The 27,468-nt window shown below is 37.1% G+C and overlaps 1 protein-coding gene across 2 annotated transcripts; it reads left to right on the top strand.

Annotated features, from left to right (window-relative positions):
• Window positions 1–34: 34 nt before the first annotated feature.
• LOC107040975 (potential E3 ubiquitin-protein ligase ariadne-2) lies at window positions 35–27,041 on the top strand. 2 transcript variants are annotated; one of them, XM_015261315.1, is made up of 6 exons: window positions 35–91; window positions 11,994–12,516; window positions 17,783–18,014; window positions 19,805–20,147; window positions 20,250–20,612; window positions 24,919–27,041. In XM_015261315.1, the coding sequence occupies exons 2-6, from the start codon at window positions 11,994–11,996 to the stop codon at window positions 24,967–24,969; spliced, it is 1,512 nt and encodes a 503-aa protein (XP_015116801.1). In that variant the 5' UTR covers window positions 35–91; the 3' UTR covers window positions 24,970–27,041. The 2 variants fall into 2 exon arrangements, with proteins under 2 accessions (XP_015116801.1, XP_015116800.1); XM_015261314.1 differs by having other exon boundaries at window positions 38–206.
• Window positions 27,042–27,468: the final 427 nt, after the last annotated feature.

Raw genomic sequence — 27,468 nt, 5'->3', positions numbered from 1 at the left:
TCCTTGGCGCTACTAAAGCACTGGAGCTCCACACCAGGGCGAGGATAGACGGGAGGGACTTCCGTACTTTCCGTTATTGCAGCAAAGTGAGGTGATGCATCCAAATTCTTAAAATCTAATGTCATTTACATTCTGACTGGCATAAATGTGCGTATCGTGATAATATTGCGAGAAAAGAGGTGCACGCAACTTGTCAACGAGTCAAGGTTAATTTATGTTTATATTCGTAATTTATTGGGAAAGTGAGGAGAACATGGGCTTGTGATTTTCTGGACGTGTAGTAACTATTTGCCTCCTTTTTGCTCCTTTGTCGAAACCTCATGTGTCCTGAAACGTCATTATGGAGGCTTGGATTCACTGCAGTCGAAGTTTACATTCACTCTAACCACAATGTTCTTGGCGGAAAAGTTTCAGTGGATTTTAAATGGGAAATAGACGTTTTGGGGTATTTAATGTTTAAATGCCTTCATATCGACGTGGATAATGGATAAGTGGTTATTTTTTCTTTGCTCATGTGAGATCCTTGTAGAACCTAGGAAATTCTCAGAGCGAAAAGTGAGTTTCTAGTTTCCAGTCAAAATCTCTGATTTTCAGAACTCAGATAAAGTGAAATTTTTACTTATTTTAAGAATTTGTTTTCCTCTGAGAAAAGAGTTTCAAGTCTCAGTAATTTGCACTCAAATTAGGTGTAATTGTACTCAAGAAAATGAGAAAATTAAGAGGAAAAGAAAAAAATTAAGGCACATTTAAGAGAGGATGTGCCTTAATTTTCATTTAAATTCTTGAGTTGATGTTTTCTGTTCTAAGATTAATAACCCATCTTTATAAATCTTGCGTTATTCTATACATGTCCCTGCGTATGGAAAATTTTTTTCGGAGTTCTATTAAAATTTTATTAAGAAATTCTGTTTGTTTTTTTCGCCATTTGCATTGAAAATTATGTGACCATGTCGTGCGTTTTTCAAGAGATTCCTCTCAAATATCAATCAATAAATGACACAATAGAAGTGCATGATCTTCAATTCCCTGATAACTATTAAAACCCTAGGATAAATTTGCCGATTTAGCCAACTACAGCTGGTGCAACCCGATTTTTATATAATTTGAACAGAACTCCAACAGAATTTTTATCGAGTTCTCACACTAAGAAAAAAAAAATTCTGAGAAGTACATTTTTACTTATCCCAAGAACCTGATGGCTCGAAAATTTTCAAGAGCAAAATATCTTACACTGAACTAAAAAATTTCGTGAAACAATTCATAGTGATTTTTTTTGGGCGTGACGTAACATATTGACTCAATTAATGTTGAATTAATGTTTAATGAACCCTTACGGCTGATAAGATTTTCCCCACTTCGCCGTTTTTCCGTAAGAGCCTACAGTCCCTTCCTCCGTATCTCTCCTGGTGATTCGTGGCTCTTCGGCATTTAATTAGAGAGTTAAAATAAACGGCCCTATACTCGTCTATTTCACTCTAAATTCCTCACCATGTGAGGTAATTACCGTAAAGCTCATTTTCATTTTGTAATATTAATTAGACGCCTGAGTAGAAAATTCTGAAAAAAATCAACTATATGTTTAAGAGTACTAAAAAATTTTAAAAATTTTTTTCGATGAATTTCCACTTATTAAGCCTGGTAGAGTGATTTGAATAAAAAAGTCAAAAACTAGAGAACCAAACTGGGATTAAGGCGAACATATCGTTCGAACGACATTTTTTTAACAAATGAGTTGTTTTAAATCAGTAACTTGGTTCTAGAAACTGCCAACTTTTTGGAATTAGTTTCTCATGAAATTAGTTTGCATTCTTTCAAGGTCAAGAAACCGTACAAAATCCTGGTTTCCTGTTAATTCACGTTTTATTACATTTACATTTACTGATCGGCTGTGATGTAAATTATAATCGAGGATTTTTCCATTAAACGGTATTATTTGAGGAAGGAATCTAAGGCAATCCATCATTTTATCGAACTGCATGGGGAAAATTGTTTAACTGAAATGATTCCATTTGTTGGTGAATACTTCAGGCAATCGTCTTCATTTCCCAATTTCTCAATTTAAATAACACTTAACACTTAGTTATTTAACACTTGAAGAGTGAAGTGGTTAAATGAGACGAATCAACGTGTCTCGAGGCTGCACTATTGACGGATATCTTTGAATCGGGAGATGTATATTTGTTGAAACCTGTTTCGTGAAGCGGAATATATGAGCTAAAAAAAGATATCCATGAATGTTTCACTATCTTGCTCGGATTTCGAGATATTCGTTGAGGAGTGATCATCAAATGAGGTTCGTTTATTTGCTTTTACCACTTCACCACTAAATTCTAAAATACATTCTCGTATAATCAACCTTTATTTCAGTATGAGTTCATGATAATACAATTCACAAGTAAGAACATGGTTAATTTTTATTATTTTTGTGAAAGTTTAAAAATGTCTATCCGTTTACATATTACAAGTATTAGAATTTGAAATATTTCTCTATTCTAGAATCTCTGAAATTTGTTTGTGAACAGTCAGGGGATTCATTGGCATTCCTCGGTATACATACCTACATAATACAAAATGAACTCTTCGACCCGTCACTTCAATTCGAACAGCTATCATTCAATCATCAAAGACAAAGAAAAACCAACTCTTCAAATTTCAAAGAGAAAAAATTCGAGGGAATTTGAGAAACAGTGTAACGTGGGCAGTCGTTCGTATTTTTAGGAAAAAGCAATGCGTTTCCATCGCAAAATATACTTTGGAAAATTTAAAACTTTATCACATATACTACACCACGAGCTTCGTAATTATTGGGGGTTTTCTCGATAGGTTTATTGTGAACGAATGTAAGAGTCAAATTTCTTGCATTAAAAAATCATGACCATGCAGCGTGTGTGATTTTTCCTAAAACAAAACTTGACGATTTTCATTTTTATGAAGAGAACCATGAGGGAACTGCCGGTTAATTTTGTAATATTCGGGAGATTATTTTTCCGTCCAAGTTTTGGCCACTAGAATTGCACCATGAGATGCAATCAATCAGTTAGTTGCAATGGGTTCACTCGGCTGACAGATCTTTTCTCCATCTGTTTCATTATGTCGGTGGGAAAAAAGCCTTTCACGCTTTTCTATCATGCAGAATCAAAGAAAAAACAATAAAAAACAAATGAACGAGGAGAGAAAATAATAATTGGAAAATGAATTGATATTTTAAGTTGAAAAGAATAATTCATATAAAACTCGTTATCAGTTAGTATAAAAGAGTACATGACGATTACAACACTCATTCCAAAATTGGGAATGCCTGAATTTAGAGTAATATTAAAAATGGTTTTCTTGAACAATATGGTTTTCTAGTAATCCATGAACTCAGAAAATATTTGTTTATTTTATCTCTTACTGTGCAATATACTCAACAACAGATTCTTGTGATCTATTGTTTTTTGCGGTGGTCACTACTATTCGTTGCTTCAATGAGAAAAGATCGAGCCTATAAGTTTTCGGTTTCTCATGTTTACATTGAATTAAATTACTACGTTTTATTACAAAGTGGAACATAGTTTCAAATGAAAACTAGAGTGATTACAAAGTTTTCTTTGTGAAAAAACAGAAAAACGGGAATATGTCGAAAACGTTGTATCAACGGATGTATATCGCGTGTCCAAAAGCAAAAGGTCGTATATGTCAAAAATGGCCTTCTCCGGCAAAAGGTCGTATCTGCCAGTATATACGACCTTTTGCTTTTTATAAAGTTGGACAAATGTCTCACTTAAAGCAAAAAAGTCGTATATCCCATTTTATATTTTCCTTGCACTTTGATATGTACATCATTTTAGAACAGTTTCCTTCAATTCCGCTCATTTCTCATCACAGAAATTAAAATATCCTATTCATTGAGAGAAGGACGAATATAACTCCTTTATGCGTTGAATTATCATGAATTCGCGATTCTTAATCATAACCTGAAGAAATTTTAAATTCTTTTGAAACATGACCGTAACTACCAAAAACGGTCATTTCCAGAAGTCAAATAACCTATCCCTAAAAAATACGGTATTTATGCTCGGGATTGGAAAAATCCTCGACGTAATCATTTTCATTTTTTTTTAATAAACCAACGGATCTCCAATTATTTTCGATCACACAAGCGTAAATCCCAATTACGCTCTTATGTTTGAAATAAATCTCACTCAAATGATCAGAAAATGTGAAAATGTACAGATTAGAGAGATACATTGTTATGACTCATATGTATAACACAAACAAGCGTAACTTCCAGAGTCTGTTCCAAAATCCTTCCATTAAGAATTAGCCGAGGGGAGCAGGGACATCCCTAAAGTTAGCAGAGTCTGTTCCAAAATCATTTCATTATGAATTAGCCAAGGGGAACTGGGACGTCCCTAAAGTCAGCGGAACAAGGTCAAGCAATGGTGTTTTTGACATCTTTGACTTCCGGATGGATGTCGCATTTGGATTCAGCGTTGCGCCGACGTTTCGCAAACATTGCAGTCTGCATCTTCAGGGCTATGAGCTCCGATTCTGAGCTCCGATGTCTTGGGATAGTCCTTATATGCCTTCCCTTGTGCTGGTGGGGGAAGGGGGGGGTGGTTAGCCAATCATGTTTTTAATTGATCAAAATACCCTTGAGATTTGGTCAACATTCTGGCTTGGTCGTACTGGATAGTATGTCCAGTGTCCATCCAGTGTTCAGCCAGGGCAGACTGTTCTAAGTGACCGTATTTGGAGCACCGCTGGTGTTCCTTGATCCGTGTACTGATCTTCGCCCTGGTTCGACGCAACGAGGACGGCACTCTAGGCCACCAAGTATATCGCAAGCCAACCCACACAGATAGGTATCTCAATGCTACCTCCCATCACCACCCCTCCCAGAAGAATTCCGTTATTAGCTCCCTAATGTATAGAGCACTTACAATCTCTCAACCCTCCAACGTTGACAGTGAAGTTGAGCATCTTGAGATAGCTCTGACCAAGAATGGATATAACATCCAACAAATTCGGAAGGTCAAGCAGAAGCTACAGAGCAAGCTCTCATCTCCCGAAGAGGAGACTAATCCTGAGGAAAACCAGGAAAGACCAAAAGTGGCCCTCTTCCCCTACCTGAGAGGCACAATGGAACGCATAAGTAGAGTACTTGGCAAACATAACATTCGAACGATCTTCCAGCCTCCAACGAAGATCGCACAGATGCTGCCAAGTGCAAAGGATCCAAGGCCACCTCTGAGCACACCAGGAGTGTACGAGATCCCCTGCTCATGTGGGAAAGTGTACATTGGAGAAACCGGGAGGAAGATCAGTACACGGATCAAGGAACACCAGCGGTGCTCCAAATACGGTCACTTAGAACAGTCTGCCCTGGCTGAACACTGGATGGACACTGGACATACTATCCAGTACGACCAAGCCAGAATGTTGGCCAAATCTCAAGGGTATTTCGAAAGGAAATACCGAGAGGGTTTGGAGATCCATAAAAACCCTAACAACCTCAACAGGGACAGAGGATATCAAGTGAACCCCATTTGGAAAACCGTCCTCCCGGTTTTTTAATTGACCAGCTGATCAATTAAAAATNCAAGGAACACCAGCGGTGCTCCAAATACCGTCACTTAGAACAGCCTGCCCTGGCTGAACACTGGATGGACACTGGACATAGTATCCAGTACAACCAAGCCAGAATGTTGGCCAAATCTCAAGGGTATTTCGAAAGGAAATACCGAGAGGGTTTGGAGATCCATAAAAACCCTAACAACCTCAACAGGGACAGAGGATATCAAGTGAACCCCATTTGGAAAACCGTCCTCCCGGTTTNCGTCACTTAGAACAGCCTGCCCTGGCTGAACACTGGATGGACACTGGACATAGTATCCAGTACAACCAAGCCAGAATGTTGGCCAAATCTCAAGGGTATTTCGAAAGGAAATACCGAGAGGGTTTGGAGATCCATAAAAACCCTAACAACCTCAACAGGGACAGAGGATATCAAGTGAACCCTATTTGGAAAACCGTCCTCCCGGTTTTTTAATTGACCAGATGATCAATTAAAAACAGGATTGGCTGACCACCCCCCCCTTCCCCTTCCCCCGCCACCACAAGGGAAGGCATATAAGGACTACCCCAAGACATCGGAGCTCAGAATAGGAGCTCATAGCCCTGAAGATGCAGACTGCAATGTTTGCGAAACGTCGGCGCAACGCTGAATCCAAACGCGGCATCCATCCGGAAGTCAAAGATGTCATTAATCATGGCCGCGAAAGCCTCAAAACTAAGAAATGGTGTTTTTTTTGACAAAATGATGTCTGTGTTTATGTGATTCGGTGCTCAAAATAAAAAAATTGGTGCTCCAATCCGTCGGAAGTGAGATGTAGGGGTTGTAAAATAAGGGATGATCTTGAAAAATATTATGCCGTAATTATTTGCTTTTTACGTGCTTCCAGTTAGCGAGAGAGTGGCGGCGAGAGGGGGCTCATATCGGAGAAATTGCCCTTGTAGGGGAAAATGCATCTTAAAGGTTGAAAAACTCGAATTGCTGATAATAGCTATATACATTAAGCCATAATTACATGTTTTTTATGTGCTCCAAGAAAATGTGGGAGAGAACGGTGAAGAGGGGCGTTACGGGGAAAACCACCACTAGGGGAAAATTCAATTTAGCGGTGAGTAAAATAAGATTGGTGATTATAGCTTGGTACTAAAGGCTAGAATTCTGTGTTTTTATGTGCGTCAAGATAATTGATGAGAAATGGTCGAAAAGATGAAGGCTATTGGAAAAATCAACTCTCTAAGGTACGATTGACGTCGTAAATGGAAAATCCTGTACGGTAGTAATTTTTTTCATTTTATATTCATCATATCACTCAAAAAAATCTGTTTTCGAATTCTGACGTCGGAAATATTTGTGCTCTCTCCGGCGACTGGCTATCACACCCAAGTCGACCGGAAGTGCTTGAAAAGAATATCACGTGACTCGAATGAACTCAATATGATTGAACGTGATTTTCTATACAATGGTCAAAGTCACTAAATTCGTGCCTGAATCTTCTCCATTGTAAAGGGATAAGGTATTGGCGATCGCAACGTAGATGTGGGAGCCACCAGGTGGTCTCTAAACTAACTACTCTTGGGGGCCAACCAATGAGATCACTGGGTTCTCCATGACCTCATTGGTTGACCCCCATCATTGGTTCACTGCTAGGGATCTCATTGGTTGGCCCTCAAGAGTAGTTAGTTCAGGACTACTGGGGGGCTCTCACATCTACGTTGCGATCGCCAATACTGGTGAGCGTCGGAAACTGTGCCGCGGTCGCCATTTTTTTTCGAGTCATTGTGTAGGAAAAATATAGGTTTTCAATATCTGACACTAAAAATGTTCGTGCTCCATGTGCTGCACGAGCATAACCTTCAGCTTGACTTGATGTTCCTGAAGGACGTCATCACATGACTCACATTATCTCAAAACATCATGTGTTACACAATAGTCGAGATCAATAAATTCGTGCCTGAGTTCTGCCTGCCGTGGAGGGATCAGGTATGATGGTGACCGTTGACAATTCTGCAGCGGTTGCCATTTTTTTTTTGAGTCATTCTGGTCTGCAAAAAAATATGTGTTGTCAAAATCAGACACTAAAAATATTCGTGCTTCATGTGACGAGTTAGCATAACCCTCACGTCGACCTCATGTGCATGATGACCCTGATCATATGGCTTATATTGTTTCAAAACATTATGTGCTGTACATTATTCAAGGTCAATAAATTCGTACATGAGTTCTTCCTACCGTAGAGGGATCAGGTATGGTGGTGGCCGTTGGCAATTTTGCAACTGTCGCTGTTTGCTCTCCTAAGTCCGTGGGGGATGCCATACATAAAAAACAATGGAAAATTAATTGGAACTAAACAAACGAATATAATGTGGAATTATGGCCCACGGGTAGGATAGGAATACGATAGAATTATGTGATTTTGAAGAGATTTTAACATGGGCGAAAGGGACGGACCTCTGAATAACTACTACGTTTGTGCTTTCTTCTATTGATTTTAGAGGATTATATGGTCACATTCATTTCTTGAGTTTGTCCTTGCAAAAATCCAGAATTTCCACCCGAAGATTATAACCATATGGGGCTTCAGAAAATTTTCCTGGATTTTTCCCAGGTAGTTTTACAGGATTTTCGGCCCTGTAGTTTCCACAAGATTCTCTCCAGGAAATTTTTCAGAATTTTTTCCTGGAAGTGTGAGGAAATTTGCACCAGGAAATTTTCCAGAATGCTTTTCAGGATTTCCTCCAGAAAGTTTTACAGATTTTTTTCCAAGAAGTACTACAGATTTTGAACTAGGAAATTCCGCAGGATTTTCGCCAGGTATTTTCACAGGATTCTCACCAGGAAGTCCTACAAAAGTTTCCCCATGTAGTTTTAGAGGATTTCTACCACGTGGTTTGGCCAAGAATTCCACAGGATTCTCTCCAGGAAGTTTTGCCGGAGTTTCCCCAGGTTTTTTCCTATAATTTTTCCCAAGTAGTTTCACAGGATTGTTCGCAGGTAAATGGAGGAATTTCCTCATATAGTTTTCCAGGAAAACTGAGATTCCTGGAGAGAATCCTGTGGAATTGCCTGGAGGAAATCCTGGGGAAAATCCTGTAGAACTTTCTTAATTATCAGACGGAGTACGAAAACTTCTAGAGTCGGATCTTGAAATCGCATATTTTTTGCGTACCATGATGACTGAAAACAAGCAGGGGATAGCTAGCATATAACAGCGCGCCATATGACAGTGAGCATGTCACTGAGTGATGTTGCATTTTTTTTCGTCATCAATACATTGATGGCGGACTTCCGACTGGTCTGAAAATCTACAACTAGTAGCAAAAATATCAGATATTTACTACCATTTCTATGCGTGCTATAAAAATTTCAATGTTTCGAATACTTTGTATGAACGGGTATACATATTTTCTGTCCAAATTTCAAGTTGATATCTGGATTTTTGCACAAGCTATTGGCTACAAATTGTCTTTTTTATGAAAAAAAAACGAAAGACGGGGATATCTTGAAAACTTTTTATGAACAGGTGTTTATGTTTTGATTTATTTAGATAGAAGGCATCAAAACGGGTATTTTGAACGTAAAAAAATCGAAATCGGTTCACTAGTTTTGAAGATATTTGTCGTAACGATTTGAAAACGAATCGCTTTTTCTCAAAAATTGATCGATCAGGCTGAAATTTTGCACAGAGTTATTAAGACTTATAATCTGACGAAATTTCAAATTTTTTGGAATTACTTTAGCCACTTAATTGCTCAATGTTGTGAAAATTGGCCAGCTGGAAGGAGCATGAAAATTTCTAGTGTCTGATCTTGAAAACACATGTTTTTTTTGTATATCATGACTCAAAAAAAAAAATATGGCAACTGCTGTAAAATTGACGACGGTCACTACCATACCTGGTCCCTCCACGATAGCGAGAACCCAGGCATACATTTACTGACCTTGACTAGTGGATAGCACATGTTTTGAGACAATACGAGCCATGTGATCAAGTCGATCAGGCAATTGACTATTATGTAGCAAATCATGTTTTGAAACAATGCCAGTTATGTGATAGCGTCCTTTAAGAACATCAGATCGCCCTGAAGGTTATGCTTATCCAGCACGTGAAGTACGAATATTTTTAGTGTCTGACATTGAAAACACATATTTTTTCATACACAATAATGACTCAAAAAAAAAAAGATGACCCCGGCCCAGTTGTTGACAGTCATCACTGTACCTGATTCATCTACAATGGAGAAAACTCAGGCACGAATTGATTGACCTTGATTATTGTACAGCAAATCACGCTTAATCATGTTGAGTCCATTCGAGTCATGTGATATACTTTTCAAGCACTTCCGGTCGACTTGGGGGCGATAGCCAGTCGCCGGATAGAGTACGAATATTTCCGACGTTCGAAAACATATTTTTTTGCATGACATGATGAATATAAAATGAAAAAAATTACTACTCTACGGGATTTTTCATTGGACACCTCAATCGTACCTTAGAGTTGATTTTCTCAATAGCTTTCATCTTTTCGACGATTTCTCATCAATTATTATGAAGCACATAAAAAACACAATTCTAGCCTTCTAAGCTATAATCACCAATCTTATTTTACTCACCTCCAAATTGAATTTTCCCATAGATCGGTGGTTTTCCCCATAGGGGCCCTTCTCCTTTCTCTCCCACATTTTCTTGAAGCGCATAAAAAACACATAATTATGGCTTAATGTATAAAGCCATTATCAGCAATCCTGGTTTCTCAGCCCCTAAGATACATTTTCCCCTAGAAAGGTCATTTCTGTCATATGAGCCCTCCTCTCGCCTCCACTCTCTCGCTAACCGGAAGCACGTAAAAAGCACATAATTATGGCCTAACGTTTTTTTTTTAAATCATCCCTTATTTTGCAACCCGCATCACTGACTCCGTAAGGGTCGGATGAACAATTTTTTTAATTTGAGCACTAAAAAACACATAAATGTTATGCCCCAGATTTGGTCAATTGCGTTATTGTTGAATATTTGGACATACGGTATTGTCAGCGTGACACCTGCCTACGTAACTAGATTATGCCGACCAAGTCGAATTTTCACTTATTCTAAGAGAATTTTCTCTAAAAATTAGAGAAAAAAATTCTAGTTCTCAATAATGTTTACTGAAATAAAATACCCATGGTACTTGGTTCAAGGTACATTTTCTCTCATTTAAAGGTATTTGGTTCTGGAACCCAATACTTTGAGTTCTTATAATAAGAACTGTTGGGTACTAAAATCAAGAACCTTGGGTCCTTAAATTAAAAACCCCTCCCCTGCTTAATCACGTGACGTAATATTTCAATGGCCCCAATTTTTGCATTTTTTGAGGGGACTTTCACCCACTGCGGAGCGGGTATTGAAAAAAACTGTAATAGTATATTATGTCACCAGGCGATAAAAGTATCGCCTTCGGCTCAGATTATAATGCCACATTCGCCAGATAATGCTTTTATCGCCGTGTGCATACGATATTTTATGTCGTTGGGCCCGAAAACCGCGATCTAACCGAGCGAAGTGAGGTTAGAATCGCGGTTTTTTCGGGCCGAACGACATAAATAGTATATTTCGTCACTAGGCCGAAAGAAACTTTTCTGGCGAATATGAGTTTGCAGCCCGAGCCGAAGGCAAGGGCTGCAATCATATGAGCTAGAAAAGTTTTTTTTGGCCATATGACGAACAGTATTTTTTGTTATGACGGCCGTAGGCAGAGATTCACGGACGCGGAGCGGAGCGGAGCGTCCGTGAAGCGCTGCCTCACGGCCGGAATGACAAAAAAACTATTTTCGATTTTCAAAAAGATCGATGTGAGTCGCAGTTGGTGGAAATTGAACACAATGTTTAGAGTACTGATACCAACAAGTGAGGATGCATTTTTCATAAAAGATCCAATGAAGTTCACTTGTCAATTCCAGAAATTTTGAAATTTGGTAGTATATTCCCTTAAACATCCAATGGTTCTTAATTTACAAACTCAACGGTACTTCATTTAAAACTTTTCTAACTGGAAATGACGGTTTTTTTGGTACTGAATTTTAAGGATGTTTTACTGAAATTGCGTGACCTGCTTTTTTATTCTCAATATGATGCTTTCCACAAGTTTATTAAATTCAATATCTTGGTTATGGAAACCGAAAACTTTTTCACTCGTGGTTTTGATTATTATACCTGCCTTCCAAATTTCACGGTTCAGACATTCTACATCATTTCCAATCAAAATTAGAGCATGTCATTGGACAATTACAGTGCTTCTATTAAGAAGCAAAAATATGCATCATCATTTTTGCCCCACATGGAAGCATTGCAATCGTCCAATTTTGACATTCTCTCTGATTTTGGGATCTTTGTACTTTAGGGTAATGATATTTTTAACAAAATTCTTTCAATCACTTAATACATGAATATTCATTCTCAGATGTCTGTTGAAAAAGCAGAGAGTGATATGGAGTACTCAGACTCCGACGGCAGTGATACAGGCTACGAGGACTACTACAATTGTCAACCCTGGGGCGACGCTGACAATGATGCTGAGAAGGCTGATCAAACTCGAAGAGACCCCGAATACGCAATTCACGATTGCCTTCGGGTGGAGGAAGTTGAGAGATTATTGAATGAGAATGTCGAAGTACTGAGCAACAGCCTTCACATAACGCCATCGCTTGCCAAAGTACTTCTACACACCCATGACTGGGCTCTCCAGGAGGTTATGAATAAGTACAGAGACAATGCTTCCAGCCTATTAATTAATTCAAAGATAAAACCAAGCCAGCCACCCGATCAAACATCTGCGTTGAAGAGCCGCAAGGGGGGCACCTGTACTGTTTGCATGGCACTTTTCAATCCTGATAAGTTTGCTACGCTCACCTGCGGCCATTCCTTCTGCAAAGATTGTTGGTGTATGCATTTTGAAGTGCAGATTTCCCAAGGAATCTCAACAGGTATAAACAAAATTATGATATTGCTGATTAAGGATATCCAAGGACCTCTTACAATTGACATTGTTCATTCAGAGTATTATACGAGTATTTCCAGTAATTTTTTTTTTCAATTCCTAGATGCTCATAATAATGAATTTTCGAAAAAGAAAGTTGAAAAAGTTGAATTTTACAAATTATGTCACTTTTGATTTGTTTCTTTTTTTTCAGTAATTTCAAAGTCAATGCCATTTTGGGATGTTTTCACCAAATTTGCGGAATTTCAAAAAGAAAAAATTGAAAATAAAATAGATTCAGGAGGATCCCCAACTTGTATGATGGCTTAAAATACTTGTTTTGATTATAAGAATTACTGAAAAAAAAAGAAACGAATCAAAAGTTACATAATTTGCAAAAATCAACTTTTTCAACTTTTTTTCGAAAATTCGTTATTATGAATATCTAAAAATCGAAAAACATTTTTTGCTAAAAATATTCTTATAGGCAGTAAAAAATGAAAAATTTTGACTCTTAATAAATAAAAATCAGATGGATAGAAGTCGAGTTATTGAAAGAAAACCAGAAAAACGAGAAAAAAATCATATCTTCACCCTGGGCTGCCGAAAAAATTTGAAAAAATTTGAGAGATAGTTTTTTAATCCCCTCAATCGTGGAAAAAATCGCCATGAATTTACAAGAGGGTGAGGGTCAACGGTTGACACATTTGGCGTACAATACCTCATATACACTGAGAAAATAAAAGTTTTTTGAGACGTACGTCTTCACTTCAATTCCCAGTGAAGAAACTCATGGCTCAGAAATTAACAAGAAGAACAATATCTTACACTGAGAAAATAACATTCGTCAAGAGATTTTGTACTTGTCCCAAGGACCAAGATAATTTGTTTATGATGAAAAAAGTGTTTTCTCAAACCAGGTCTCATTGAATCAATATATCCAATAGGTATTTAGTTTCAAATTAAAAATATTTTAATGCAAAACCCAGCAGCCACTTTCTCCTTGGGAATCAATTGCCCCTCATCTTTCGAATAAGCACAAGATCTCTTCACGCAAGTTTGTTTTTCTCACTGCAAAATATGTCAATCTTGTGAATTTTTGAGGCATAAATTTGTTGATACAAATAAAGACGTACTTCTCAAAAAACCTTTTTTGTCTCACAATCAGTGCCATCAGACCCCCATCCCTTTGCGACTCCATGGACCAACTTTTCCCCTCAGCCACATCGCATTCACCCCAGGAACTGCACTCCGTGTGCAGGCTCTCCTGGTGACCAAGGGAAGCCATGAACAACCCTGACCGACATGAATGTTCATCGATCGGGTACCATCGGAGAATGTTTGCCAAACATTCAACCTCGATGATTCTCCTTCACCCGTTTCCGCGTTATTAAAAGTCATGCAAAGTCAAGCTAGCGGGGAAATATAAACATAATTTAACTCTGAAAGCAGAAAATAATTGCAAATCGTTTGGTGGCCAATGGTACCCCAACACTAAAAGGCCATTGATTAACCCCTCAAATACGGCGCTCATATCGCGCGGTGTGTCCTCATGGGCCGACGGTCTCCCATCCACTCGAATTCGCTGTTCAATACGCGACAACTTCTATAGTGATGATCGAAAAATTATGAACTAAAATTTAATGATAATCTTGAGCTTTCATTAAAAAGTTGTTCAATTATGGTATTCCTTTAGACATATTTTTCTGGAATGTTGAAGACCAATCTCAGTTCGATAGTACAAACAGTTACCAAGATCTGTAATTATCGATAATGTGTTGATAATAAATCAGTAATTCACTGAATCGAAATTTCGTTCGCGCCATTCGACAAAGTTATGCATAGAGTGTGTTCGGTAAAAATTTCAGAATTTTTTATAGAAATTATCTCGATAAACAAGAGACTTAAATAAGCCATCGACTTCAGTTTTGTAATGTTTATGTGTAGAAAAAAAATGTTAAAAATAACTTGAAAAACAAAATCGAGTCGAATTACGTTGATCATTTTATCTATTTCGTGGGGAAATTTTTTGAAAACTTCTATATGTATAATAGTATGAAAGATAATCAATTTTTATTAATCACGGAAGGGACCATATGACGCATGGACGCCGGCCGATAGGACAAGTTCTCGGATCCATATGTGGCATGGACGCCGTGCTTGAGGGGTCACATTCGAATATACGTAATTAATAAATTTTTTCGATATTTTCTTTTTGAGACTCTTCATCAACCACGTCCTCGTCGTGAGTCCTGGGTCACGCCAAGAGTTGGTGAGGATTAAATTCTTCACCAACACCTGATGGTTCCTTTAAAAAGTTAGTCACCTCATTGAGAGTAGTTGATATCTTCACAGTGAAGGGGTACTTACACGAATTTTTATTTTATTGTCGTAAAAAGGTGCAACGGAGTTAATAAAGGAACAGCTCATATCCATTAGAAATTATTATGCTGATGGATGTAATAAGAAAGGGCCATAGGAATAATGCACTCAAGTAGTACATAGCACATTTGAAGATATTCGAATTCTCAGGATATACCAATCACTACCAAACCGTTTTAAAGATGGTATTGAATACTATGTGTAAAATAAATGAGTTTTGCCCGCTAACCATATTATCCTTAAAAGTAATATCGCTTGAATGTGGACTCGAACCCACACCATACGGGTCCGTTCATCCAGTCAAGCGACGCCTTTACCACTTCGAATGGTAACTTTTCAATTATCTTATAAATCTTTTTCCAAGAGCCGACTCTCTAATTTTTTTTCAATTATTACAAAGGGGGCATTCCCTGTCAATTCGACCAGTCTTGACCATTTCAGATCCATTTAATAATTTTTTAAATGACTCGATGAAAAACTCACCCTGATTTTTTTTTACCCCCAGTATCCCAGTAGCGAAAGGGATCTGATGATATCCCAGTCAATTAAACTCAAATACCAAAGCCCGTATACACCATAAATGCGCTCCTGGTGTCAACAAACCTGGAACCTCTCAAAACAATCCATGAATTCATAAAAACATGTGAATTTAGAATCGAATATAATTACAGACAACCAAATGCTAACTATTCTCAAATTGCAAAAAATTTGTTTACAAGCTTTTGTAAATAAGCCAGAAAGGGTTACTGTATATCAATAAAAAAAAAGATTCTCTTTGAGATTTTTAAAATTAATCCATTAATTTGTTACAAATTTCTGGAGTGGATTAACAGAAGCCCCATTTTAAAGATCTGAAAAAATGCATAAAAATTTGATAGTACCAAAAAGTTGTTTCAAGCCACTTTTTCGAGTAGAAATAGAAATAGTAGTCCCTACGCTGGCCCTGTTTCTGTATGTATTACAAAAACAGCAATTTTACTTTTACCGCTTTTGCATGTCGTGGCCGTATGTGTCCAAGATAGCGAAAAAAGTTTGAAACAAAAAATATTTGCCATGTAAAAATACCCATTTTTTGCCTCATAATTTTTTTCCCTAACTATGCTAGATAAGGAGTTATTAGGATTGGGAGCGAAGCGTGCAGCGCGTTAACACTTGCGCGAGGTATCAGCGCGATCCAAACCGGTTATGGATAAACTGAATCGAGATAGAGGAAAATGATTTGATTGAAAAACATTAGTGATTAAATTTATTACATTATTGATATTCTGACATTTTTTCCTACACCTAAGCGTTAATAAGATATCAATGTTTTAGTGCTGCATGATGTCCTCAATTTTTTTTCTCAACACCATCACCTACCAAATGTCACTGTCAAGTATTGCTCTCAAAAAAGTTATGAACAAGCAAAAAAATTTCTAACGAGCGGGGCAAACCGATTCAAGGAACACAAAAAATCCAGTCGTTTGAAAGTCAAATGGTTTTTCCGTTCTGAAGAAAATACCCAATCAAGTATTTGAAAAAAAAATGGAGAAGATTGAATGACTGAAGTTTTTTTTATTCTTTTAAATATTTCATTGAGGATGAAGTATATTCATGTCCAAATCAACCATCAGCGATTCATTATTTGTTCCGATTTTTGAAGTAAATCATATGTAAAATTCAATGGTGAATATTTTCGTTTTAGCTATTTTTCTCTATTCTCGTCGAGATTGCCGATAAACGCATCAGAGCGCGCCGACACCTTGTGCAAGTGTTCACGCACTGACCACTTCGCTCGCACCCCTGATAACATTATTTATCATAGATAGGGGAAAAAATTATAAAGCAAAAAGTGTGTATTTTTACATGACAAACATATTTTCTTTCAAACTTTGTTTCCCTATCTGCAAGCGTTTCCCTGATGTGATCGCTTAAATTAGTAAATTCATATAAATAAATAGACTCGGCCACAACTTGCAAAAACTGATTTCAGAATGGAATTCACCATCATCGAAAACATAAATCACAATGACGAAAGTTCTTTTTTTTTTGTAGTACATACAGAAACAGGGCTAGCGTATGGACTATGATTTCTATTTCCCCTCTGAAAAATGGAGTGAAACTACTTTTTCGTAGTATCAAATTTTTGTGAATTTTTTCAGATCTTTAAAATGGCGCTTTTGTTAATCCACTCCAAACAAATAATAAAAAATTAACAGATTAATGCGAAAACTGAAGAAGAATCGGGGTGAGTTTTCCATCCAGTAGAATTATTTAAAAATTTATGAAATGAATCTGAGATGGTCAGGGTTTAAACTGGTCGGACTGACATGGAATACCCCAAATGTTTCCTAAGGGTTTAAATTGAAGAATCAAATTTAGTTCCTAAAATATCTGGACAATTATATGCTCAAAGAAGGCTGAAATGAAAATCTTGATGTTGAATTGAAAATGAACTAACACGTGGAGAAGGATTTCACAAAAAAAATGCCCAAAGTACTCGAATTTTTGTAAGACTGCAGTAAATTATTTTATATCCAATACTTGCAAAATGAATTGTATGAAAATTTAGATGATTTCAACAAGGATTTGAAAATTACTTTGTAAACATCCTTAGAAGTCGCGGTTTGTGCAAAAAATACCAATAGACATGGCAAAACGTTTGAGCTGATCTCCCTTATTACTAATTTTTCATCATTGACATATTCAAACAACAGAACTATATCTTCCACATTGAACAAAAAAATATTTTCGATCTAAATTAGGAGTATTTCCAGTGAAATGAGACCTCGTAAAGAAATGCTCTTCTTGAGTAAGAAAAAAGTTGATGGAAAATGGTTCTATTGATCGTCAATATTTCTATTCTCATGTAGAAAAAAGTCTCAAAGTTCTAACGATACCTCTGTTTCTAGATATCGGATGTATGGCTCAAAATTGTGACGTTCTAGTACCAGAAGACTTTGTTCTCCAGCTCCTCACGAAACCCTCGATGAGAGACAAGTACCAGCACTTTGCATTTCGCGATTACGTAAAGACCCATCCGCAGCTACGATTCTGCCCAGGTCCAAATTGCCAGATTGTCATGAGATCGAAGGAGCTTCGAGCTAAACGCGTACAATGTCAAACCTGCAAAACTGTTTTCTGGTAATTCTAATTCAATCCAAAACATGATGAAGTACAATTACTGAACTCCAATCTACATGAAATCATTCTGATGAATAGTCATAATTGTTCTAAATTTCGAGACATCTTTCTATTTTTATATTTCATCAGATACAGAAGGGCCTCTTGCACTGACAAAATTTCACCTAAAATTTCCAGTAAAAATTCTCAGAAAATTTAACAACAAATTAATGTGGAATCTTCGTTAAATACGCAGGGGTTCAAGCCTATTCGACAGAAGGCATGCGACCGTTAATTTTGTTTCATTAGTCTTATTCTTCCTTTTATTTCTACCAATTCCATTGGTAGTAAGCTTCCGAATGGATCCGTGCGCTTCCCTGTTCCTAAGACTGGCATACATACGCAACGACATTAATTCTATTTCTATGTGGAAATTATTAACTAACAATTGATATTGTAGAAATTTAACTTTGAAAATTAGATATTAGATTGCTGGATTCGAGATTGCTTGATGAGTTGGCCTATTAATAATTTTATAAATCTGGTATTGCTGATTATCTGGATGATTTTCAACTAATATCTCATTTTCTTATAAAATATGCACAAAGCAGTTTTTTTTTCGGTTTATTTTTTCGGTCATCCCCAGTCCATGGGATAGGCATCCACACTCTGTAAGGTGTTTAGGAGAAGATATTTAATCTTTTGATAAAACGGTTTTAGACAACAAAATTAATATCTTCCAAACCACTGGGCCGATTACGCCCATTCAAAATATGGACGTTAATATTATGAGAGATATAATCATATCAAATTTCAACTTTCTTCTTTTTGTCTCAAGTTATCGTGTGCACAAGAATGAAAAAAAAAAAGAAAAATGGGAATATCTTGGAAATTTTGTATGAACGGGTATACATATTTTGATTGATCTAAATAGTGGCCGCCGGGACGAGTATTTTGAAAAATAAAATTAAAATCCGTCGAGTAGTTCATGAGATATTTGAAGAAATAAATTTATACAAAGACTTGAATATCTCCAGAACCACTTGACCGATTGCGTCCATCCAAAATACGAACCTTTCATACTATAAAAGCTAGGAGCATACCAAATTTCAAGTCGCTATCTCCATTTTTTCTTGAGTTATCGTGCGCACAAGATTTTTAATGAAAAACCGGAAAAACGTCAATATCTCCAAACTTTGTATGAATCGGTATATATGATGCGATTGATCTAGGTAATAGATTACTAAAATTGATTACAAAAAATTGAAATCGGTGCAGTTGTTGAGATATTGAGGAAAAACGATATTTAAACAAGTTGCTATATCTCAGGAACTACTGGACCGGTCGGGCTGAAATAACACACCAAAGTAGAGCTCATTTATAGCGACCATGAGCCAAAATTTCAAATTTGTATCTAAAAATTTCAGCGTATTGATGTTAAATTTTCTAAAAATTAGTCACCAAAAATCCAAACCTGCATACATACAGACATGACCCTAAAAACATCAGTTCTTCAAAATTAGAAAATCGAAAAATCGACCAAAAACAAAGTTTCCATTCGGAAGCAAAAAATTAGTCAACTACGTTAAAGTTTGATTGAAACTTCCCTTTTTATTTGATCTGCTGATGAAATGTTTGAAAACAATGAAAAAATCTTGAAAATGAAAGATTCAAATTTCCTCGATTTTCTATATAAACTTTTAATAGATTTCTAACAATGTGACATTTTTCCCTAAGTAATTAGCACTAACGAACCAATCGCCTCTTCGATTAATTACATTCATATATTAATTTTCAATATTTGATTTTAGCCTGCGTTGTGGTACAGATTATCACGCACCAACCGACTGCAATACAATCAAGAAATGGATGACAAAATGTGCTGACGATTCAGAGACATCAAATTACATAAGTGCACATACCAAAGATTGTCCAAAATGTCACATTTGTATAGAGAAAAATGGTGGCTGTAATCACATGCAGTGTTACGGCTGCAAAGCTGAATTCTGCTGGATGTGTCTCAATGATTGGAAAGCACATGGTAGCGAGTATTACGAATGTTCGCGTTACAAGGATAACCCAAACATTGGTAATGAGAGTGTTCATGCGCAGGCACGGGAGGCACTTAAGAAGTATCTCCACTATTACGAGAGGGTACGGCTATTCAATTTTTGCGTACTCGCGAGTTTCTGATCATCTTCCCAAAATTTTCTCTCGATGTTCCCTGAACTTTATCCGTTTGATTCTCTATTTCAGTGGGAAAATCACAGCAAGTCGCTGAAACTGGAGGAGCAAACCCTGGAGAAGATAAAGTCAAGGATTAATCAAAAGGTCATGGATGCCAGTGGCACTTGGATCGACTGGCAGCATCTTTTTGAGGCTGCTTCACTACTTGCACGTTGTCGTTATACCCTCCAGTACACTTATCCTTACGCGTATTATATGGAATCTGGACCCAGAAAGGCACTTTTCGAGTACCAACAGGCACAGCTTGAAGCAGAGATTGAAAATTTGTCGTGGAAAGTTGAGAGAGCAGAGACTACGGATCGTGGAGATCTCGAGAATCAGATGGATATTGCTGAGAAACGTCGACAGACTTTGCTCAAGGATTTCTTAGAGGTAAAAGCCCTTTATGCGTATCTCTTACTTTAATTTTTGCGAATTTACTTCCATTGAGAAGGAAATTCAAGGGAAATGTCAATAATTGATAGAGTTGGGTAAAATATTATTTGAACTAGATAGTCATTAGAATATTCAAAACTATTGTCTGAAGAAATCAAGCATTTCGCGTATCTAAATGCAAAAGGTTGTAAACGCCAAAAAGCTACTTTCCGAGTTTCTTAAAGCGAGAAGGTCGTATCTCCATTCATTTTTTCTGCAATTTTACGTGAAAAGACTGGAGAAACTTATTATAATACCCACATTTTCAAATTGATCATGAGCTGCATATACGACCTTTTGCCTTTAACTTATATCCCCAGAAATGAAAAATTTCCTGAAAGCAAAAGGTCGTAATCCAAAATTTTTCATTTTTTTTTACCATGTACGACCTTTTGCCTTTAAGGATGTTCGACACCCTTTTAGCCAAAATTGACATTGTTTTCATTTTTCTGGCAAATTACCGATGGGAGTGACGTGAAAAAATATAACGATTTTGTGGTTTGTCATTCTTTAATGGCTCACGAAGTTGCGTAGTGGTGCGATAATTTTCATGCGTTTTTTCTACAGTTTTGTGATTCTTTTTAAAAGTTTAGAGAAAACGCAGGAAAATGTTCGCACCACCTTAAAATTTCGTCAGTCATTAAATAATGACAAAACGCAAAAACGTTATATTTTTTCACGTCAATTCCATCATAAGTTTGCCAGAAAAATTAAAAAAACGTGAATTTTGGCAGAAAGGGTGTAGAACATCCTTAATGTCTGTCCTCAGAAATCGAGACTGACCTAAAGGCAAAAGGTCGTAAAGACAAAATTTGGCATTTTTCAATTTCCCTTCCCGTGGACAGGTTATACCTTCAATATTCCAGTTGATGTAACTAGAAGTTATCGGTGTCTTTGATTATGGTCGAATAATTGCATCGGCAACTTAATAACATAATTTGTGTGAACAGCGTATCTCCATTTTTAATCCAGATTCGTATATATCGAAACATTCTAAAAACTCTCAAACCATTTGTATCTTGCAAATATTTTGTGTCCACTAATCATCCCTTATATACCTCTTTCAAGATACGCTTGTGTATTACGCATTCGTAACAAAGAACGTACCTCCAAAAAACCATTTCAATTAGGGAACTGAAGCGATCTTTATTCTTAAGGGTCCAACAGGGCCGTGATCGGAAGAATCCCGTGTACTCTGGAGGGTCAAATAAGGGAGGCAGGTACAGCACAGAGAAAAAAAGGGGATTACCTTTAGACACTGGTTTCTCGATTTTAGAAATTCCAATTCTTATGCTTTATCCTTGATGGGATCATATAAACTAATGAATTTGGGGATTGTTTTTCAGAACAAATATTTTCTAAAATCAATGCTAAATTCTTAATTTTAGAAAATTTTCAGATTGAACTAAAAAATTGCGGCCGAGGTATTTAAAGGGCGTAAGTTTCCACATACATAGGGAGGGGTGCCCCAATATCAGGAATTTCAAATGCATGGAGGGGGGATTTTGCAAAGAGGGGGAGGGGGGTAGGGTTGTGAATTGAGAATTCACAACCAAAAAAATTGAGTCGGTGAGTTTTTCAAAGATATCTCCAAGCCTAAACGAGATGGCGAATTTTTACTGAAAAATTGGGGGGGGGGGGTTTGTACATCAAGAATTCAGTCAGACTTCCCTCCTCCGCAAATTTTCAGTAAAAATTCGCTATCTGCCTTAGTTTCGAAAATATTTCTGAAAAACTCACTGACTCAATTTTTGTGGTCGTGAATTCTCAATTCACAACCCCCCTCCTAACCCTCTTTGCAAAATTCCCCCTCAAAAATTAAGGAAATTTTCTAGATTTTAGAAAATATTTTTTCTAAAATTAAGTATATTTGGTTTAAAATTAATCTCTATTTTAATCATTAATTTTAAACGATTTTTTTCTAAAACTTGGAAAAAAGTTTCTAGATTTGAGAAAACTGAAGCTTAGAAACCGCGTTTTCTAAAATTTAGAAACTTTTCTTCTAAAGCGAATTCATTTTTTCTCTCTATGATATACTGAACCATGTTTCGAGGGAATTTGAAACTTCTTCAAGTGATGATGATTAAGAATCGCTAATTCATGGGCGCATGATCATTCAACGCATAAAGGAATTATTTTTATTTATTTATTCATCTCTTTGGTGTTACAAATGTTTTTCTTTGTTTTACACCTATGTAGTCCTCCTTTCCTTAATATTTGTTAACATCCGTTATATAAAATTATATAAAATTTTTCTCTGTTCATTTTCCTGTTATCCTTCATCTTAATTCTGCTTTATATTAGTCAATATTTAGTATCACTGTTAGTCCTCACTTATTTGTTGCTTTTCTCATTTTTTTTACACTGTCCCCCCTTCTTCCTACACTGTTGTCTTCTCAGCTACTCCTGTCCCTCCTTGCCCTCTCTTTGGTTTCTTCCTCTGCTTCTTTCAGCGCCTTCTCGATCCTTGCTAATCTCTCGCACCCTTTCTTTCCAGGTTTCTCTCTCAACTCCATCAGAAACCTCTCCCTCCAGTTGATCCTGCCATACTTCCTTCTCCATTTTCTTCACCAGCTCCTATCCTCCTCTCTTAATCTCCTCATTAATTCCTTGCAGCCTATCACATGTTCCAGTCTTTCTGCCTTTTTTCCGCATGCCCTGCATTTATCGTTTTCAAAGCCGCTCTTTCCTCCCCTCAGCACGTTTTCGCATCTCCACCTTGCCCATGACATCTTCTGCTCTATCCCTAGCCTCCTATCCCCCCAATACTCGCTCATCGTTGTGTCCTCCTTCACCTCTCTATAGTAGTCGCAGTATCTCGACCTTTCAATCCTTTCCCAATCTTCCTGCTTTTCCTGGTCCTCTAAGATTTTCAACATCTCCAGGAGTCTTTCCTCCGCCTCTGCCTCTCTCCCTTCCCACAGTAGTTCCAGAAATACCCCGTCTCCTAGCGATCGCAGCTTCCTCTGCACTTCCTTTCCCCAGTTCGTAGCCTGTCCATTTTTTATTCCTCTCAGTTCCTCCCTCAAGCACTTCCTTGCCCATCTACTCTCGTCCATCTTGCTCAGTTTGATCAAGAACCCTGTCGCTCTCCTCACTGTCTCCACTTCCACCCTGCAAGTTCCTGCCTCCATTCTCCAAATATAGTCCGGTGTGTTTCTTGCCAACCCCATGCTGGCCTTTATGTATTTTTTCTGCACCCTCTCTACATTCTCCTGCCTTTTTCACCCCCATAGCTCTACTCCGTATAGTGCCGCAGCCTTCACCGTCACCCCCATGAAGTATAGCCTCCTCCTCAGGTTCTTCAGCTTCGCCCTCGTCATTTCCCCCCAAGTTTTATTCACCATCGATTGTGCTTTCCCCGCCAATTTCCTCGTGTTTTGCATACGAGTTTCCGGTTGTGAACCAGTAGCCCAGATACTTAAATTCTCCTACTACTTCCAGCTTTTCCCCTTTGTATTTCCATTCTTCTCGTTTCCTCTTTCCTCCCTTCCTGAATATCATTATTTTGGTTTTTTCTATGCTCACCACCATTAGATTCCTATCTGCCTGTTATGGACCCGAGCGGATGGGTTCAGTTGTAGGGAATATCACTCGCGATAATTAGCAATTAATAAATCTTTATTGAGATTGATTTTAAACGATTATTTAATACTATAATTAACAATTGNTGCTCACCACCATTAGATTCCTATCTGCCCGTCTTTCCAATGTCTTCAGCATCTTTTGTAAATCCGACGCCTCTTCTGCAACTATTGCTGCATCATCTGCATACATTAGTGCAAATACTTTCACCTTCCCTCCTTGGCTAATCAGTGTGCCCCCCTCGCCCCTCCTTTCTAGGTCCTCCACCATATCCTGTATGAAGCTGTTAAACAGGATAGGACTCAGCCGTGGTCCACCTTGCCTCACTCCCTTTCTCGTTTTAAATTCTTCCGCCAACTCTTCTCCTGCGATTACCCTATTCCTCGTGTCTTCCTATATTTTCCGCATAAAGGAATTACATTCGTCATTCTCTCAATGAACAGAAGGATATTCTAATTTCTGTAATGAGAAATGAGTGAAATTTAATGAAACTTTTTCAAAAAAAATGGAAATATCAAAGTGCAAACAAAATATAAAATTGGATATACGACCTTTTCGCTTTAGGTGAGACATTTTTCCAACTTCATAAAAAGTAAAAGGTCGTTTTTCCATTGATAACTCAACTTGAGATACTGTTTTCATATGATTTTAATGGAATTATTTTGGGTTTTTGTTGCAGAGTGATGAACCAAGTGATAAATTGGCTAACCTTGGGGAACAACGAGTTTGATTGGACTTGAAAAATTCTCGAAATACACATAGAAATGAGTCGTGAAGTGGTTAAATAAGGAATATGTTAAAGATTACCGTATCGTTTCATGAATTTATTCGTACTAAGTCACTTCAGGAAAATTTTCCAGATATTCCTGTATGAGATTTCATGATTTAGAAAGGACTTCTTGACATTTTTCAAGACACCCTATACTTTTTGAGACATAGGCTAAAGGGTTTTTACAACATCTGGAAAATGTTTGTAGATTCGTCGGTTTGTTTTATAGAAGGAGGTTTAGCAGAGGAAATATCGAGAGCCCTTTCGTGGAGAAAATAAATTCCTTCAAAAAAGGCTTCTAAAAATTTTACGATCAATCCACTTGTTTTAGAGGCCAGTGTGGGCAAAATTAACACAGTTGACTTTCGTTGAAATGATAATATATTCTTATTGAATTATTAGAAAAATCTTTTCTCCATGGAAAGTACAATTTTTTCCCTTTGTCAGGAGCCTAAACTGAGCTTGGGGGCCGGCTCCATTGTCTGCCGAACGTTATCTAAATTTATTTATTTTTGGTCGATTTCTATCTCGAAATTTCAACTCGATGCGCTGTCACTCAAGGACACCCGAAAATTCTGTTTTTAGATTGAAAAAAAAATGTAAAAAAAAATCTCCATATTTTGGAAGAGCGTTTTTAACTAATATTGAGATTTTTGGATTTCCATAGAGGAAATATGAATAATATTCGTTAATTTATATTCGTGGCAAATGGCGGCGCCTGTCAGTCGCTACCATGGGGGAGGAACGACGAAATAATAAATCCTCTGGTACAGCACAACAAGACGATTATACGAAAAAAGACTTTTTGAAAGAATTTGTAATATTCTTAGGAATTTTTTTATCATACTTTTACGATGAATTATTAATCGCTTACGCCACTTTCCTCCATTGATAGTTGTACTGGTGATCAGCTGTCATTTTTGTCAGGAACTGAAAACAGGAAAATCGCTCTTTCTTCCTTTTTTTGCGCTCCCGACCAACGTGATAGTTGGTGGAAAGTACAGTTTTTAATTGAAGAGATTGGTGTTAGTGATTAGGAGTTCATTGTACAAGTGTGATAAAAAAATTCTTGAAAATATTACAAAAATTTTCCTAGAGCTTGTACAATCGTCGGGTGGCGCTGTGCCAAAGGATTTATTATTTCCTCGTTCCTCCTCCATGGTGGCGACGGATAGGCCACTACTTGCCACAGTAATTATACATTATTCATATCACCCTTGTTGAACTCATTCCTCACTATTAATTAAAGACGCTATTTCAAAATGTTAAGATTTTTTTAAAAATTTTTTAAAATTACATTTTGTTTGAACAATTATGAACATTAAAAAAAAAGTCAAGAGTTTTCATTCTGCCTCACCCTTTCCTCGAGATATATACGAGATAATCGATATGAAATTTCTGAATTTGTTCTTGTTTTGCCACTTCACTGAAGAAAGGTATTACCGAAGGAGATTACGTTGTAAGAGTATTACGAGACCAGAAACGAATTTTCCATTGAAATTTTGCTAGTCTGCAAGTAATAATGAATTCTTACATTAGAGCACGGAAAAAGCAGAAATTCCCCTCTGTCCAGTGCCAAACGTACAACGTACAAGTCTACAGTCAACGACGATTCATCAAATTCATTTCGTATTATTATTACACATGATGGACTATTTTCGAACGTTAAACCTCATTAAAAGCAAAGTATTGTTACTCATAAGATTTTTCTTTCTTATTTTATTAGTCTCGTGAAAAATTACTTAATCATTGGTAATCATCGTCATAATGAGAACATGAGATAATGATGATTCATGTACATATTCATGTAAACCTATGTATAACGTGGAGTGATACATTCTTTTGTAACAATTCATATGTAATGATGATACAACTTTAGAGTTTAAGTGATGATATTTGCTGAGTCGCCATGAATATTGAAATCCCTAGGTGGTAAGTTTGATGAAAGAAATATTGTGTGAAATTTTAGTAAATTCGTGCGCTTTGTAAACGATTTCATAAATAAATGACTCAATTGTGAATGTTTTCATCCATTCTTATGTACGAAAATGTTTGCATTCCCTACAATAGAGAACTTGTATGGAGCTCAGTTTTCCCCAATTTCTCTATTCACCTGTTCTCCATAACTCGTGGATAGCGAAAAGAATTCGGGAGAATATTGCTTAAACATTTTATAGTAGTGTTGACGCCCTTCCATTACACCCTTTTTCCTGCCAGATTCGATATTCCTTTTTTCAATGAATTATTTATAATCATTCTCATTGCAAAAAGTATTACGATCGATGCGAATCATGGTCCAATTTATCAACTAGAATTTTTATATTACAATAAATGATATGTTCATGCTCTAATTGCTATGCTCACCGAATACGAGTTTAATCGTCGTTACGCGCTTTTCTAGCATCTCACTCGCTCTACAGTGGCGCCCTATGAGTTGCGTATGGTTTAGCGGAGATTCCC

The sequence above is a fragment of the Diachasma alloeum genome, unplaced genomic scaffold (assembly GCF_001412515.2).
Source record: "Diachasma alloeum isolate Michigan unplaced genomic scaffold, Dall2.0 Dall_scaffold_00351, whole genome shotgun sequence".
In the NCBI taxonomy this organism is placed as follows: domain Eukaryota; kingdom Metazoa; phylum Arthropoda; class Insecta; order Hymenoptera; family Braconidae; genus Diachasma; species Diachasma alloeum.
The sequence above is the reverse complement of the archived record's forward strand: the minus strand, read 5'-3'. Positions and strand labels throughout refer to the sequence as shown.

Bases quoted from the DNA above. Each gene is read 5' to 3' on its own strand.
- LOC107040975 (XM_015261315.1), top strand. From the start codon at position 11,994: ATGTCTGTTGAAAAAGCAGAGAGTGATATGGAGTACTCAGACTCCGAC. The intron at 12,517-17,782 runs GTATAAACAAAA...CTCTGTTTCTAG, and splicing joins TTCCCAAGGAATCTCAACAG to ATATCGGATGTATGGCTCAA. The intron at 20,613-24,918 runs GTAAAAGCCCTT...TTTTTGTTGCAG, and splicing joins TGCTCAAGGATTTCTTAGAG to AGTGATGAACCAAGTGATAA.